Source organism: Pyxicephalus adspersus, chromosome Z (assembly GCF_032062135.1).
Source record: "Pyxicephalus adspersus chromosome Z, UCB_Pads_2.0, whole genome shotgun sequence".
Taxonomy (NCBI): Eukaryota; Metazoa; Chordata; class Amphibia; order Anura; family Pyxicephalidae; genus Pyxicephalus; species Pyxicephalus adspersus.
Genome location: NC_092871.1, coordinates 44,755,721 through 44,774,534, shown reverse-complemented (window position 1 = coordinate 44,774,534; position 18,814 = coordinate 44,755,721). Strand labels below are relative to the sequence as shown.

The 18,814-nt window shown below is 39.0% G+C and overlaps 1 protein-coding gene across 3 annotated transcripts in view; it reads left to right on the top strand.

Moving 5' to 3' along the window:
• Positions 1-18,814, top strand: part of GARNL3 (GTPase activating Rap/RanGAP domain like 3) — a 140,321-nt gene that overhangs the window by 67,181 nt on the left and 54,326 nt on the right. For all 3 annotated transcript variants that reach the window (XM_072431882.1, XM_072431880.1, XM_072431881.1), the window contains one exon: positions 4,919-4,988. In XM_072431882.1, coding sequence (XP_072287983.1) covers positions 4,919-4,988 — 70 coding nt within the window. The remainder of the gene's footprint in view (positions 1-4,918; positions 4,989-18,814) is intronic.

Genomic DNA, 18,814 nt, shown 5'->3' with positions numbered 1-18,814 from the left:
AGAATAAATGGTAAAGTGTTGCACTATAACTTACCTTCCAGTGACCCTTGTGTCATGTGGCTGTTTGTAGCCTGTCCAGTAAGGCCCAAGGCATGGTGTGTTCCATTAACGAGGACATGAACAAATCAGAGCAGGCAGCTGCTGCCATTGCCCATTTCTTGCCCATTTACATGATACACCTTTAGGGCTTTCAGTCCCATGACCGCTATATATAGTGGACTAAATGCCACAGGGAGTGATGGTGTGTAGTTATTCATGGTACCAGATTTCACCTGTCAGGTGACATCTTTGTTGAATTGTTGTTCTGTGTTCCCTCGCAGAAGTTAGCGTGAAGTGTAAAATATTGGATTGGTTTGGTAGCCACAGATTTTTGGGTGAATATTCTTCAGTAATGATTGACTTGTGCGGATTTTAGAAAACTCTGAATATTGTCTGATCTGATTTTTTTAGTCTCCTATCAATACTGTGTCTCTGTGTTAGAGCAAGGTTTTGCTATATAACGCTTGAGTCTCTGTAAAAAAGAACGGGGGGCATAATAATAGTGATATCACCAAATCACATGAGAATACCAGTTAAAGGCAGCAGTATCTCACACTGTATATACAACTACATACTATGAGGCTGTTGGCAAATGTAAAAAAACAAGCTCAAAACTATCCAGGAAAATACCATGCAAACACCATTTATTGCAGACTGGTTAGGTCAAAGGTCAAACAACCTTTTATTTGTTGCCATACACTGATGTTTTCCAAGCCACATCCATGAGCCTAATCATAGTATCCTGGAGACTGCTAGAATGGTGGATACATTTGTATCAATACAATCTTTAAAACAGCTGAACCTACCAATACCACAGCACAATAACCATTCTAACTGTCCTGTTATCCCATGCATTTATGAAATGATTGCATATAATAAAAATTATTAAGCTCCACTAGGGGGTGAAACCCATCTAGTTATGCCAACTCTGTAATCATTCTGGTTCACTTGGGGTGTGAAACTTGGCCTTTTCTTTTGTTTCTCATTATAAGGAGTTATTGGGACGTGTAGGCAACCTGGTGCTGATCTAAATGGTGCCTAATATGAATGGTGCCTAATATGCATAGTGGATTGGTGCAGCTGTTTTGTCTTTCCTATATAACATATCAAATATTCACATTTTGGGCACAAGATAATTTTAAATGTAACTCTCTGTATTTTTTTTATTATGGTGCTATAATCCAATGCTGATTACATAGTGGAAGCAAATCCCAAATTGATTCATAAGGGAATGTGGATATTTCCTTATATATTACAACCCTAAAGCCCCGTACACACGTCAGATTTTTATTGCCCGATAATCAGCATCAGCCAATTATCGGGCGAAAATCTGCCGTGTGTACAGTCGGTGTCGTCCATCGTCCGGACGACCGACCTGCCGGATCCACGGACGATGGACGACAGCCGATCCTAATGAAAGGGAAGGGGAGAGCGCGCAGCAGGGTGCCGCTCCGTCGCTCTCCCCCTCCCCTCTCCATAGAGCATGAATGGTGCTGTATGTACAGCACGGTTCATGCATCGTGCAGTCCCTTGTCGTTGGAAAGGATCGTGAAAGATCCTTTCCAACGACAAAAATTGCAAGTGTGTACGCAGCTTAAAGCCAACTGTCATTTGGACTGACCCAAAATGAACTAGGAATTGTTTTCATCCAGTCAGGGTGAAAACAATTATAGTACAAATAGGTGAATGGATGGTCTAATGGGGGGACTGAGGTACAAATGGGGGACATGAGGAAGACTTGGAGTACAATAGAGGGACAGAGATGAAGTAGGGTAAGGTAAACGGACAGGTAGGGATTAGGTAATAATAGAAGAATATTGGGTGACTGAGGTACAATAAATGCACAGAAGGGATTGAATTAAGTAAAATACTGGGCTATAAGGGGACTGGGGTACAATATAGAAAGAGAAGTTAAATGGGTTATATTAGAGGGAAAATAGTGTATGGTGGGCGGACTGGGGGGTTAGGGGTACAATAGAGTTACACTTAGATTTAATTATGTGACAGGTCAGAGGACCATATGTGGATTAGGATGAAATAAAAAGGTAGAGGTATTGGAATAGAGTAAAGGGTCATGGAGTTTGCAGAGCTGTCAGACTACTATTGGTTTCCTGTGTTTGTCTCTGACAGATCAAACAATACAGGGTTTCTCCTCACACTTTCTAGCTAAGCCTGCAGAAGAATATTGTGTCAATTATTTACATTATAAACAGAAGTTTTAGTTGCATACATTTGCAGATATATGTAGAAGCCACGCTGCCTCACCAGGACCCCTCTGTACTGTGTGGTTCACAAATGTAAACTATTAAAGTCCCTTCATACCGTGTGAAGGGTTGTGGATGTGAATGGTTGGATTAGGAATAGAGAAGATCTAAAAAGTTGAAGAGATGTAGATTTTGTTGTTGGGAATTAAAGAAGTGTTCAAAGTGTGCAATGTAGAGGTTTAAAAAACTAGCATAAAAAAACGTTTGTGTGTTGTGGAGGGTTGTGCTGTTGGCACTGTAAAAGGGATGGAACTCAGAAGAATGTAAGATAGTTGTATGGTAAAATTTTAGGTTTCTGGTCTAATTGGGCAGGTGTTTTACTTGTTGTCCTCTTTCATCAGAAAGACAAGACACCTTTGGTCTTTGAAACTGAATACGTGCAAAACTTTATGTGGACTGCTGTTGGCCTAAGTAGTGTCATGTTTGTATTATGTTGGAGACCTTTTGTTATGTGAGATTTGTGTTGTTTCCACACCCAAGGCGTCTCCTTAAAGCTAGCAAGAGAGGCCTAAGCTTTATTATTATATCACGCTAGCAAGAGAGGCCTAAGCTTTATTATTATATCACGCTAGCAAGAGAGGCCTAAGCTTTATTATTATTATATCTTTGCATTATTTATTACTCTAGTTGTACAGGCTGTATGGCAGCTTGACATCTGTTCACTGCTCTGCTCTATACATATATAGATCAGTTAGGTAAAACTGTAAAAAGGGTCCCGTAACACATATAGTCGCAAACTCAGAAATCCTTACATTGTAATATGTCCAGTATTGCCCAGGAAAACTGCAAGTGATGTCAATACTCTCTCACACACCGGTCTTCCATTTAGTACTATAAACTCTATATTACATTTACTATCTCCTATTTGAGCCCTCTGCACATGTTCCTTGCACATTTATAAAACAATAGAGCTATGGTCTGAAGATGTCTGGAAGCACTTGAGTATCTTGGATGGGATCCTAAACCAACTTTAGGAATTACAGAAGTTGAAAAGGTTGGTAAAAGAAGAAAATATATATTTCGTCACATCCATTGGTGTTCTGTTATAAAATTCTGTGGGCAGGCGGAAGAAAAACGACAATAAAATGTAAAAATATTAATGACCAGCAATAACAAAGAATTAAAGCTGCATACAATACAGACAAATACAGGGAATACAGACGTTTGTTAGAACATTTGTAAATTAATTCTGCAATATCAATGCATCCCTCCAAAGTGTGGTTGCTAACTTAAAGGTAACTCCCCTCCACACCTTATTATTTCACCTGCATTTCAGCACACAACAAAACAGAGTAACACACTACAATGTATCTTACTGGGCTGGTATACACACAGGTAATTAGACTTTTTAAATTTGGGTTTTAGGTCCATATGAATAAATGTGCTGCCCAACTTCCCAAGTGCCAATTAGTACATGTGCATTAACACACCGCAGTAGTGTGTATCCAGATCTAAGGTAAGGCAACATGCCAGAATCCCAAACCAGCTCAAGGTACTCTGTGTTGGTACCAAACTTAAAAGAGCAAAGTAAATGGCAGATACTTCATTATTGTACATGTATTTAAAAGTATGTGCAATAAACAAAGTTTAAATATTGGAACTGCTACATTAGGTATTTGAGTACCAGGGAATGTTTGCATTGTTTTGTCCTATATACTACTCATGTGCATCTTCTTTTTGAAAGGTATAAATTGACCCAAACCCTCCAGTTTCTTTTGTTGTTTTATATACAATAATAAATGCACAATCTGAAAAGATTGCCAGGTTTTCCAAGGCTATGGAATAAATTGGAATAAACCCTGATGATCTCCTTCTATCTGGTCTAGTGTTTGAGGACATTAAAAAAAAGTGTATTACATATGTATATACATGTCTCTGGTCCTATGGTGTTAGAGGTGCATTCATATGAAGACACGGGAGTAAAACTTTTGTTAGTCTGTGCCACATAATAGTTTATTATTTTAAATGATAAGAATAAAATGAAGTACAGTTCCCCTTAGCCTAACACGAGAAGAGTGACAGGTTTGGTTAGTGAGGACAACATCATCTGTGTTTCAAGGACAAGCTGTGCAAATTTATTATGATGTGTTTTCTTGTTGGTGATGAAATGTTGATGTAGGAAAATCTAAACATGTGTTCGGTGACTCTTCGTCTGTGTGGTACGGCAGGAAAATGATCAGGGTGTGGTCATCACAAGTCTTCTGACCAAATATTTGGGGGATAACCAGAACCACTGAATACTGTCTGTCCTTTCATTGGAGCCCCCAGTGATCTACAGCCATGTTTTGTAAGACGGCTGGTTGTACAGAAATAGATTGTTAATGTGAACACCAGTAATGCTAGAAATCCTGAATTATCTCCAGTGAATGAATATTGACTGAGACTGTCGGGCATAAGACGCAGCTGCACATGGCTGGGGGGGAGGGGGTAGGCGCTGCGTTTCTTCTCATTACACACCCCTCCTAACCAGGATGCAGCAACAACCTGCAATGTCTGTGCGAGGCTCCTCTCTTCCCCAGAGCCCCCCGCAGTGACAGGAACCGCCGCCGACGCTGCTGCAATGTCTGTGCTCCGCGCCACTAGATATGTATACTAATGAAGCCTTTCTCTTCCAGCTCCGTCTCTGAAGACCTGGGCTGCCGGCGGGGCGAATTCAGCAGAAAACACTATGGCTCGGTGGAGCTGGTGAGTTCCCCAAACGGGAAACATTTATTACCATTTATACCAGCAAAAGGAGAGGCTACTGGGGATGGGGTCCGATATGCTGTGAAATGTCTTCAGCCATGTCCCTGAATTGTGTCATGTCCTGATATACCACAGTATTGGGAACTGTCTTGTCATATGATGACGTAATAAAATACCCTAATATCAGACAACAGTACCAATATAGGGTGATAGTATATAGTGTCAGGATATAGCGTCATAGTATATAGTGTCCTGATAATGGATTTTAGCATATGATTCCCTAATATAACAAGCTAGAATAACCTGTCTTAATATGAGGTTAGTATAACCTGTCCTTGTATACATGTGCATATGCCTTCCTGATACAGGATAATTTTATTACTTGTTCTTACATAGGATGGTAATATATCCTGTCCTGGTATAGGATGAAAGTATTACCGGTCCTGATAAAATAGGATTTATAACCTGTTTAGGAAGGTTGTAAAGCCTGTCATGATATAGGATGAAAGTATTACCTGTTCTTATATAGGATGATGTCATATGCTGTCTTGATAGGGGATGATCTGTTCTTATGTAGCATGATAATATGACCTGCCCTGATATAGGAAGATAGTATAACCTGTCCTTATATCACAGGAATAAGAGGAATGTATATCAAGTTCTGATAAAGAATGATAGTATTACCTGCCCTGACATAGGTTGATAGTATACCTTCTACATAGAATAATAATATATCCAGCCCTGGTATAGAATGTGTAGTGTACCCTGCCCTCATATCATAAGAGATAAACATATTGCATTACCTGTCCTGACATAGGTTAATAGTATATCCTCTCGTAAGTTAGGAAAATATGTCTTACCCTGGTATAGGATAGTGGTAAACCTTGTCATGATATAGAACAATATTTTAACCTTTAATATAACCTAATAAAGGATTTTAGTATAACCTTTCCTGTTATACAATGATAGAATAATCCTTCCTGATATAATAGTATAGCATGCCCTTATAAAAGAAGACAGTATATTATGTCCTTTTATAGGTTGATAGTTTACCCTCTCCTAATATGGGATGATAATATAGTTTACCCTGATAAAAATTATAGTATAGGTTGCCCTGATCCACATTAATAGCATAACCTGTGGCGGCATAGGATAATAGTATAAGCTCCTATGGCATAGGATGATGGTATAACCTGTCATGATATAAAATGACAGTATATCCTTCCATCTTGATAAAGTTAGTGTAACCTGTTTTGATATGAGACTATAACATAACATTTTCTATTATAAAATATAACACATCTTTTCTCTGCTATTGAATATATCCTATCATAATAAATATTGATAATATGCATGTCTACTTATGAAGGATGAGTATGAATAATCTGTCCTGATAAAGGTTAATAGTATACCCTGTCCTGATAGGGAATGATAGTGTATTCCCTCCCGATAGGGTTATCCTGTCCTGATAAAGTATAATGGGTACATTTGTCCTGGGAGAGGTATAACGTGCTAATAGAGCACAATGGTATGTTTTCTGGGGGGGATGAGGGTATATTAGGTCCTAATAGAGAATTTTGGTATATCCTGTCCTGGTAGAGAATGATGGTATATTTTGTCCTGATAAAGAAGGACAGTAAATCCTATCCCGATATCCAGAGGATAATGGTATGACCTGTTCTGATGGAGGATGATAGTATAACCTGCCTTGATGCAGGATAGCTCACTGTGGTTTGTCTGGTGGTTATGATTATATATTTGGCGCATCTCATTGGTAAAGTATTTTTTTTTACATATATTTATATGAATGGCAATATCTCTGTTTTGCCCTTTTTGCTGAATTGCAAGAAAGCATGTAAAGAGAGGTTTGTGCTGTCCCTGCCAACAAATTACCGTTTGACATTTTTGTATGTTCAATTATCTACCTGGGCAGAGCATGTTTTACCTAGGGGACTGCAGGACTATTGTGTTCTGACACAAGACAGGACTGCAATGTGTTGGGTAGGATTTGTAATCTCTTCATGAGCTTGTGGATAACAAGATGGGTTTAAGGCGAGCCATGAAATGTAATACAGTAAATTAAATTGATTTGTTTAGCCATGTCAGTCAGTCTGCCGACCATATATGTTTTGTTTCAGCTAAATGTAATTTTGCAGATTTGTCCAGTCTGTGGAGCATCATTCAATTCATGAATTATGATTGCCTGGATTAGTCTTTGCCTGCAGATATTCAAGTGGATCTCCCAGAAATGACTGAGTTTGTTATTTGCGTGTCAGTAAAGTCATCATTTATTTGTGGCCCTCCAGTATCTCTGTGAAAGGTGTGCTCAGCTTGTATGGAAGATCTGGACATATGCAAGTTGTTTCCCTCTACTGTTAACTATGATAACAATTAGATCTTTATTTCTTGGGTCAAGTATTTGTCAGAAACTTTTTGCTTTGCTGGTTGGATCCAAAACATTGTTTGGAGTTAATTTAGGAACACATCAGGTCATACAACAGATACCACAAGAGCCTGTAAAAGAGTTCTGGAGTTGAGACTCAGATACTAAGCAGACCTAAACCCGTGTTACTCACTTGTCCCTGTCATCTTCTTTCTTCTCTGCCTGTAGAGGGTCTTTGGCCTTCTTGATTAGCTGGGCTGGGATAATGTAACTTCATTGTAGTGCGCATGAGTTCATTAATTTCTGGCATGTCCAAAGGGAAGCCGGAATTGCCAGTAAGTCCTGGCAACCCAAGTTGACACTGTGCATGCGAAGCTCAGCTTTGTATCAGATACCTAAAGCGATCAAGCAGGTAGGAGGCCTCTCCCTTTCTGCAATAATGATCTGCCTGATTGCGTATACTTAGTAGATCATTAGTTCTAAAGTTTTAAAGCCCAACTAAAAGCAAGTTAGAATAAGGCATATTCTAACAGCATCCTTGCATTACAGGAATGTATGTATCAGTAATTGGTAGGTAGGAATGATTCACAGAAAGTAGGTGGTGAGCATCTGTCTGACCAGAGGAGAGGTCAGACAGCTCAACCATTGCAGCCAAGCAAAGCAACACAATGGGTTTTTGAATTGTAATATATAATTTCAAAGATAATATTTATCATTTCGATTAATCAAAATAGTCTGTTTAATGAGATTTTTATTAATTACAATTCATTCAAATGTTTTTTCCTTTTTATAGAAATTTTGACAACACACAAATGAAAAAAACATTCTTCCATTATATATAATCCTGGATCAAAACCAATATACATACCGTGTTTCCCCGATGATAAGGCAGGGCCATCAAATAAGACAGCCCCCCCTTTTTAGGTAAAAATGAAAAATAAGCCCTCCCCCCGCAAATAAGCCACCCACCGATTACTTACCAGAATCGCGTAGTGCGGTGGGTGACTCCGTGTGTGGTTCCTCCGTGTGGTTCCTCCGTGCGTCCTCTTCATGAAGAGGAAGTGACAGGACTGAAGTGACTCCGCCCACGCAAACACACGTGACTCCGCCCACGCAAACACAGGCAGCTTCCCTCATCCCTCCCTAACGGAGACTGCAGGAGTTTGTTCAGGAGTTCAGACAGGTTTTTTTTTGCTGTGAGCAATACCACTCTATATACGGTAAGCTTTAGAATGGGACATTAAATGGTACAGTATATTATTGATTACAGTAGAAGGGGACAATGAATGGATCAGATTAATCAGAAGGGGACAATGATTGGCACAGATTGATCTGAAGGGGACAGGAATGGCACATGATTGATCAGAAGGGGACAATGATTGGCACAGATTGATCAGAAGTGGACATGAATGGCACATGATTGATCAGAAGGGGACAGGAATGGCACATGATTGATCAGAAGGGGACAATGATTGGCACAGATTGATCAGAAGGGGACAGGAATGGCACATGATTGATCAGAAGGGGACAATGATTGGCACAGATTGATCAGAAGTGGACATGAATGGCACATGAACAATAACTGTGTACTGTAGTCTTCTTCATGGGTAAATAAGGCATCCCCCTGAAAATAAGCCCTAGAGCATATTTTGGCCTTCAAAAAAAAATAAGACAGTGTCTTATCATCGGGGAAACAGGGTATAAACTTAAGCTCTTTGCCAGAAAACTGGCATCAGACCATGAATTTCTTCTGTTTTGGATATTTTCCTGGTTCCTGGTACAGAATGCAGAAAAGATTCAGCAGCATCTGCCCTGCAGGAATGTGGCGATAGAGATCACGTTGCCGAGCTCATCCTCTCCCCCCAGATACTGATACTATCCAGAGCACTGAGCAGTCTTTTGCTGGAGGCCTCAGACACTATGTGTGTTAGTCATCTGCCAGCCACAGCATCCTCTAATCCGCCACACTCCACTCGGTGTCATCTTCTGATTCTGATTCTGATTTTTCTTGTTTTTATATTTCACACATCATCAGGTGCATCCCTTTTGGAGCGTTCCTCTTTTGCATTTCAAAGGGAAGCTCAAAGATTAATCAGTTCAAAGCAACATCCCATTTTCAGAACACAATCTGCAAATATGGCTGATCTCTCTAAAAATGGATTGCATCAGTAAATTAAAACCCAGTGCTGCACATACAGATGCCACACATTCATAAAGTAGTTAATGTTCAAATAAAAATGTGGTTTCTTTGCACAACACTGGCAGTTATAAGTTATTGAGAAATTTACATTCAATTGTTAAATCTGTCTGTAGTAATACTTATAAAGAGAGTACACATATTGTTGTGTGACGCTTTCAACGTCTTTCAATAATCATAGTTGCCCTGTTGGCTTTGGTACTTGTCCTATCCTTTCTTCTAAGGTTGGAATTGGATTATTTTAGAACATGGAAGCCTGAAAAAAAAACTAAGTGAAGTAAAGTAAATAATGTTTATCGTTTATCGTGTTTCCCCGAATGTTTATCGTGTTTCCCCGATTTTAAGACATACCCATTAAATAAGCCACCCCCGATTTTTGAAAAATTAATTAAAATAAGACACTCACCCTTGAATAAGACATCCCCCGATATTTGATCCTGTGTGTGTCTCCTTGATGCTGGCTGCAGCACGTGTCTGCTTCTGGCTGCAGTGCAGAGTGAAACTGAAAGTAACAAGCCGGCATTCTGCACCAGGAAGCAAGCTGCTGATTCCTGCCCTAACGCTGATTCCTGCCCTAACGGAGATCCCTACACTTAAATACCGGTAAGTGAACAGGGGGACAATCAATGGCATAGAGTGATCAGAAGGGGACAATCATTGCATAGAGGGATCAGAAGGGGACAATCATTGCATAGAGGGATCAGAAGGGGACAATCATTGCATAGAGGGATCAGAAGGGGACAATCATTGCATAGAGTGATCAGAAGGGGACAATCAATGGCATAGAGTGATCAGAAGGGGACAGTCATTGCATAGAGTGATCAGAAGGGGACAGTCAATGGCATAGAGTGATCAGAAGGGGAATATGAACGGCACATGAGTGATCAGAAGGGGACAATCAATGGAACATGAGTGATCATGAGTGACTTTCAACAATAAATGTGTACTGTAGGCTTCTTCATGGAAAAATAAGACATCCCCTGAAAATAAGACCTAGGGCATATTTTGGCATTTCAAAAAATATAAGACAGTGCCTTATAATAGGGGAAACAGGGTATAATCACAGTGTATATATTCACAGGTTAGCATTTCCCAAATGCTGGTGCTCATGTATCATCAGAATCTGAAGTATTATTGATCACCAGTGTGTTGAAGTCTAAGTCCATTTTCTTGAGGAGGGATATGATGGAGTACAGTTAAGGTCAGATTTTAAAATTGGTATGTGACCCCATCAAAATGAGTTTTACTTGCATCCAGAAATTGTTTTTTCTTTTTGTCAAAAAAAGCAGTTAAACTCCTTATTTTTTATTCTTTCTCACCTTTCTGTGTCATTTTCTGTCCCCTGACACACTCTAGGTTGTGGGCAAGTCCTTAGTATCCTCACTTGTAATGCAGGACCAGTGGTTCTGTATTGTACGTGATGTCATTAGAATGCCTGCTCCTGACAAAGTGGGAAAGCGGGGGACTAGTCACACAGATGGGTAGAACCCGCAGGAGCAATGAATAAAGTGAGTATAACTGTTCAGATGTCTTAAAAGTCTAAACACTTGTACAGGATTCTGCTTTTCCAATTTGTTTTCATGTAAAGAATGTAATTGGGATTTCATTTGGATATCTAATTGGACCTTGGAAAATTAATATGCCAAAATTGATTAAACCCACACTGTTTTTTAAACACTATTTCTGGTTTACAGACTTAAAAATAAATAAAAACATGCAGCAGTTTAGAAGTTGGATAAAAGGTTTACTGCAGTATAAAACTTTAGTAGGGACAGACCCTCTAAACAGGGAACAATTGGGAGCTATATATAGCTCTAAATATGATATTCTTTGTGGTCCTGGGATGGATGACATTGCTTTCATACTGTATTTAATGTGGTCATTTATTAGATGGCTTTCTTGGAATAGTAAATAAAAAAACATCATTAGTTCTTAGTCTTTGTATAGGAGAAAAAATCATTATGCTACATTCCTTTTATTAATCAAGGTTCATTATCACTGCAGGAAGAGCTATATTTACACGTCTTCACATTCACAGGTGTATTCACACCTACTTTTAAAGGTATATCAAGCCTCTTCCAGACTAGAAAAGCTTTGGGATCAAATTGAGATCTAAGGTTGGGTTCCTAGTTTAAAATGGTCAGGATTTGTAAAATAATTATAACTGTTATACCTTTACACATTAGTACCCTCCAGCAACCTTTGCATTCAATGTTGGAGTTGCACATTGCAGTCTCTAACAGCTTGTATAAGCAGTGCTGGAGTCAGGCAGCGTTTCAGCCTCTGACATCTGATGTATTCACTGCTTATGTCAGACAACAGTTGCACCGCTTTGCCATCCTGTTCAGTGTGATGCTTTACCACTGTTGCAGAAGAGAAATGGTGGCTGCTGGGGAGTTGCACACTATAATATTCATAGTGACATTTCTGGATCCGTCCTGCATTTAGCCAAGTCCATGTTTAGTTAATGCTGTGTTATTGGCAATTAGTAAATGAAGCCTAGCCAAGTGAACAGAAAAAGGTGCAATCGCTGTGTTCTCCAGATTGACATAGTTTATCTAAGGCATGCGTGACATTACTGAGGAGAATTGGAGATTATAACATTATTTCAGATAAATGTGTTAATATATTGTGAGACAGAGCAACTCTGAAATTTGTATTGTATTGAAGGTTTGGGACTCTCCTCTTCCTAAAGGCTCTTCCTGTGAACCTTCTATGAGACTTTACATATGACTTCTGCCCATCCACATTCACTTTAATCATTTCTGGATTATATTTTTCCCTGAAGGCTCCTCTGCCCTTATCTGACTGACAGATCTGATGTCTATATAATTAATCTGTCTCTGCTCATCTGCTGTGATATGTTTGAATTTCCAACTTCTTGATAAGATGAGGTAGGGAAGAATCTGCATTACGCACCTCTCTGCCTTTATATATAAAGTATGAAATAATTTTAAAGAAGTCACAACAAATGTAATAAAATGAAACAAAAAAACTGTCAGTGGCAGCATTGTCGTCTTTGTATTCACTTATCAAGAAGAAACTGATATTGCTCAGCTTCTCATGCTGGGTCAGGGTCTTCAAAGCGAAAATATAAATTGCTTTCGTTCATATCATAGGGCAGAAGTGTAAAAGGGTAAAGTGCATGTATGACTATATCACTAAGAGTGCCACCTATCCATTTTACTAGGGGGAACATTAAGAATGCAGCCTATCCATTTACTATAGCTTTCACTGAGAATGACTTCCCCTTCATTAACAGGAGACAGCACTGAAAATAGCACCTGTACATTCACTAGGGAATTCACTTGTCTATTTGCCAGAGACAGCTCTGGGAATACAGTCTGTCTATCAACAAGAGAAAAAAATTAACGTGCCACCTATCCATTCACCAGAGGCCACATTGAGATTGCAACCTATGCATTCACTAGAGATGGCACAGCCCAGTCATTCAGCAGAGACATCACTGAGAATGCGGTTTATACATTCTTTAGAGACAGCATTAAGAAAGCAGTCTAAATTCTTCTGAGACAGCACTGAAAAAGCAATCTATCCATTTATAGGAGATAACAATGAAAGTGCAAACTGTCCAACTTTGAGTGACAAAACTGAAAGTGCAACCTATCCATTCATAAGAGACCGCACAGAGAATTCAGCCCAAGCAATCACTGCATGGACTTTGCTGGTTTTCCCAATGCTTGCATGGATTTCCTCCCACATTCCACATACATGCAGTTAGTTTAATTGCTTCCCCCAAAACATTGATCTTAGACTGTATTAGGACATATGAATATGGTAGGAACATTAGATTGTGAGCTCCTTTCAGCGAAAGCTAGTGACATTACTATAGACTTTGTAAAGTGCTGAGTAATATGTCAGTGCTATTTAAATACTGTGTAATAAAATTATTGACTATGGACCTTGTAAAACGCTGCATAATATGTTGGCTCTATATAAATACTGTATAATAATAATGACTATAGACTAATAAATAGAGTAAATAGAGATGGCACTGAGAATGCAGCCTGTCCATTCTTAAAAGGCATCCCTGAGAATACGGTTTATCCGATTAGCAAAAACAGCTCTGAGAATTCATCCTGTATATTCACCAGCGACAGCACTGAAAATGGAATCTATCCATTCATAAGATATAAAATGAGAATGCAGTCTGTCTATCTGTGAGAAACAAATGTGAGAATGCATCTATCCATTTTCCAGAGACACTAAGATCACATCCTAACCATTCACTAAAGATGGCCTTGAAAATGCAGTCTATTCATTCGTAAAAACAGCACTAAAAATGCAGTTTATCCTTTATTAGAAACAGCACTGCACAGCACAATCCTGGACCAGGTCCATTTCAGGTTTGCTAGATCACTCGGCTTCACTGATGAAAGTATATCCTTTCCAGCCTTGGAGAGTTTTGATAAATCAGGCCCAGAGTACCCAACCTCTCTTCTCATGTACAAAGATAGATGTTCTTTCATATCAGACTGCAAACTGTTGTGCAGTTGCCCTGGGGATACCACATTTTTGTACCATGGAAATCTAGGAAGAGAAAAGGGAAGAAGATGGTGGCTTCCTGTGGTGGAACAGAGACAAGTGAGTATCTGGATTTAGTTCTGCTTTAAGAGAAATAAAAACTTTGAAATTAGGAAATTCTTATCTCAAGTGCCAAAATTCACTGCATATTCCCAAGGCGTTGTTTGTTGCCGTGTCCCCAGATGGTGAAGCAACTGTTACAGGAGACAAGAGATGTAACCTTGAGGGATTGGAAAGTTTCTGTCCCCTAATTGTTACCTCCATCACCTTAGTTGCTTGCACTCTCCTTCCTGCTGTAATAGATGAGTTGCCTGGCACCTTATGTTGTTACCTGCACTGGTACCTATTTTTCTTAGGAAGCAGCACGTCTCCCTCATTTGCATTGTACAGTTACCTCCCTGAAGTAGCCTTTAATATGTGTTAATAGTAGTGATGTGGGAGACTTTCCACAAAACTTTTCTATACAGTGGTCTATTTGTTGTCCCCCTTTTTTCTCTCTCTTTGTAACTTCTGCTTTTCTCTTACTTTTCCCCTTTCTCGCCCACTTCCACCTACATTACAAGTTGGCATTAATTCCTAATCATGGCACCACTCATGGTGTTTTCCCTCAATATTAAAGGTCTCAGTATACCAGAGAAGCTACTTTACTGCTGGACGACCTTCACATACAACACGTTAGGTGGCCTATATCTCCAAGAGATACATTTTTGCATAATACAGGTAGATACAGGTACATGATGGTAGATACAAGATACAGGTAGTCCTCGAGTTACATACAAGATAAGAACTGTAGGTTTATTCCTAAGTTGAATTTGTATGTAATTTGGAAGGGGAACATTATTTTAATAAATGCAATTAGGACAGATGTTTGTATCAACGTAATATTAGGCAGTGTGATGCCAGTTACTGTATAAAATCCTCACTGTAACTTAGACACAAACAAAGCAAAAACCATTTTCTATGGAATTCATTAACTTCTGTAGCAAGCTGTGCTTTGATATGCAAAAAGAAACCACTGAAGAGTTTGTCCTGGTCATTAAAGAGTTACAAGATGTTGCTCAGCTGTGTTTAGCAAAAGATTTCTTCTGCAAGTCATGCAAACTGCCCCTTCCCCCTATCAAGCCTCAGTCTGTCACATGAGCGACCAGGGAAGCTCTGTTCGTATCTAGGAGTCGTTTGTATGTCGAATGTCCTTTACTCGGGGAGTACCTGTATTTATATTTAAAAAAAAAAGGAAACACCATCACCTCTCAATCAAGTTTCTAAATGAACCATGTGGTTGTTTCATGATGATCTCCATAGAGTAACAAAATGCTCATTTTGTAGGTTTGCATTTTGTAAATTACCATTGTTTGTTCTCGTTGGCTTAGCTTTCTTTCTTGTGACTTCCTTTTTCTCCTGAGTACGGAAGATCTCCCCAGTTGTCTAATTTATTTGACTCTCTTGCACCAGTGCACTGTTTTCTGAATCGTTTATTGGTGTTTGAGTGGCTTTCTGTTGGTAGTGGTGTGGATTTGGCCTACTCTCCTTTGTATATTCTCTATTAAGCTCAGCTCCTTCAGACTATATTCTTCCTTAATAATAAAGAAGAGAAAATTGAAAAAAAGGGGATTTATGGTCTAAACGCTATTTAATTGTATTCATTTCAAATAAAGTGTACATATTTGTGAACAAAAAGCATGGTTAACTCATATAATGTCACAGCTTTATGATATCTCAATGTCCATTGGCATCATGGAGTTGAAATAGTGCAGCTAGACAAAAATTCGCTACTGAGGTAGTTATAACATAAATTAGTCGATAAACCTCTTGTAACCTGACGTGTTTCGCCTAGCTGCTACCTCAGGAGTATATTAAATGCAGTTTATGGTATCCAGAATTTATGGGGAATATGGTGTATGGATTAGGAGCAGGGAATGCTGGATTAAAGCTTTTGTCCAACAATGTGTAATGAAAAAAAAAGGCTGGAGCTGAAGGGTTCAGGCACAGAGTCCTGCAATGCAGCCGCAGGCTGCAGAAACAAAGTGCAGTAAAAATACAAATATGTAGGTGCTTTGTATGTTACAAGATAAGCCTTGTGCAATTGAGACGCTTTTATTATTACTGCCCTTTCCATAAAAATGCTCAAGATGGAAGCCCTGCCTGCCTGGGGCCCATCTCAGTTTCATGAGGGCCACAATTTTTTTTTGGACAAGAGTGAAGCATTGAAGCTTGTATTTCTGTGGGTATGTATTGTGCTGCACAGTCACATATCTGCCTTTCAGTTATTTGGGGAGGTATTTGTCTTTCTATGGCTTGCATGCCAAAAAAATAATAAAAATTACTGATTTCTCTCTTCCTACCTGCATCATAATCTCCACCTTGAATGCTGCCAGGCAAAGCAATCCGGTCTAAAACTGCTGCATTGCAAATATGTATTATGCTGTTCAGTATGCTGGTGTTTAAAGAAAAGCTCAGCCCTTACATATAAAAAAAAAACGCAATCTGTTTTGTTAAGAAATAAATAGTGAGAAGCCGTGTATGGTCACAAACAGCAAACTTCCATGATGGTTTGTCATCAGATTATTTTGTGTGTGTTCCAGAAGATCAGTAAATTTGCATATCAACAGCCTCTCCCAACATTGGGAAAAAACAAATTAGAGAACTATTATTGGGGGCTTGTACAAAAATCTGTGGTGGAATATTGATACAACAAGGGAAAAGCTGTACAAATATTTTATGTCCGTGCTACAACATACTCCTAATGTACAATCAGCCTAGCAAACAACATAATTAGCTTGGTTGAATCAGATGGGTAAAGTGTCATTGTTCCTGTATGTGGCTCACTTTTAGGCTTCCAGCTGAACTGAGACAAATCTAAATGGGTTTTCAAATATTCAGGCTACAGAGGTTTTCCAGTGATACACATAGCTGCACCTGAAAGAGATGGGTACCCTTACTAATGGCTCCTTTGTGGTCTCATTTTTTCAAAGGAGTGTAGACAGATTCACAGATGTAGAATAGTTGTCCCGTACTTTGCTGTAGTATTCACTCTTTATTGTGTAAACAACTATTGTTCAAACTGCTGTGGTGAACAAGGTGACAAAAAGCCATTACCTTTTTCTGTTCATCAATGTAAAAATTTGTTTGGGTCATGTATCATCGTCATGTATGATCAGGATGGGGAAACGCAGCATCTTCAGAAGATTGTTGGAAATTTTGCTAACCCATTTTCATGACATTTCTCTCTTTGCATACTAATTCTTTTACCCCTTTTCACATAACAGATGTTTCCACAGGTAGTCTGTACTAACATATAATACCACTATGTGTTCAGATTAAAATGGCTGCCGTAAAAGCCTATACCTGACTGTAATCACCAGACATGCAAAGTGCTACAAACAGCAGCTGTAGGAAAGAAGCATCTTACATTACATTTTCATCTGTACAGCCCTAAAATTTACACCCATAATCTGATTGGTTTAGCAAGCTAACCCTCAGCCTGCTGTCTGCCAATTAAAGAGCTGCTGATAATAAAGAAGCTGCTTCATGTGTTTCATGCTGTAATGAAAACAGCTGTGAGCATGACCTCCTTCCTGGTCAGTGATAGAAATTTTTTTCTCTACAGATGTGCCTGTCCGCAGGTGATGGTGTCCCCAAACATAAAGGCACAATGAAAGCACACACACTTTCTCTTGAGATGTCAAAAGAACATTTATCAGCATTACGGAGTAAAATTCAGCACTGTAACCCATCTACCATGGTATGCTCTGTGTGAGGGTCTACCGGTAGATCGTGATCCACGTATTGAGCAACCCTATACTTAATCATGTGAACTAGAGCAGTGTTTTCTTATAGTAGAATGTAGTATTTACACATAACCAATTTTAAGCCTTTGTGCAGTATCTGTGCCATAACTCAGTGTTTTTGAACTTTTTTGAGCCACGGCACATTTTTTTACATTGAAAAAATCCTGCGGCACACCACAAATCAAAAATGTTACAAAATGACACTCTGTAGCTAATTCTTTTGTCTCTAAGAATGAACAAGAAAACTATGTTACCTACTGCCACCAGGGGTCTGTGTCAGGTACCTTGGCCTTTAATTGAACAGTACTAAATACAATGAATTACTGCATTGAACTGCAAAGACCCTTTTTGTTTTTCTTAGACTAAAACAGTAGTTTGAGTGTTTTTTATTTTACCTTTTGAGTGGTTTTTATCCTTCTAAGAAATATAAGGGTTAGGAATTATGTGTCCAGGCTAAGGTTCCAATGCAAGTAAATGTTTCATATGTATTGAAAGTAACAATAAATTAGTGTACACTTAAAGTGGAACTAAACTTATAATAAAAAAAATCTTACTTACCTTTACTTCTGCTGATCCCTCTAGAGCTTTCCTCGGTTGAGTCCCGCACTGTCCTGAAATCCGCCTTCGTCTGCATCTTTGTTCGTCTCCTTTTTTTCTCGGGCTTCGTCACCCAAACTTTCAGTGTGCACACACAAGATCGGGTGATGTTGCCTGCTGTAAATGGTAAATAAATAATGCCAATCTCAATGTGCATGCAAAGGGTTAAAGCTGAGCGAACTTTTTAGTCAAACAGTTAGATACATAGGCCCTGATTTATGAAAGCTCTCCAAGGTAGGAGAAAATACACTTTTATCAGTGAAGCTGGGTGATCCATCAAACCTGATTTCCTAAAAGTCATTTGCTATGTTTTGGCAAA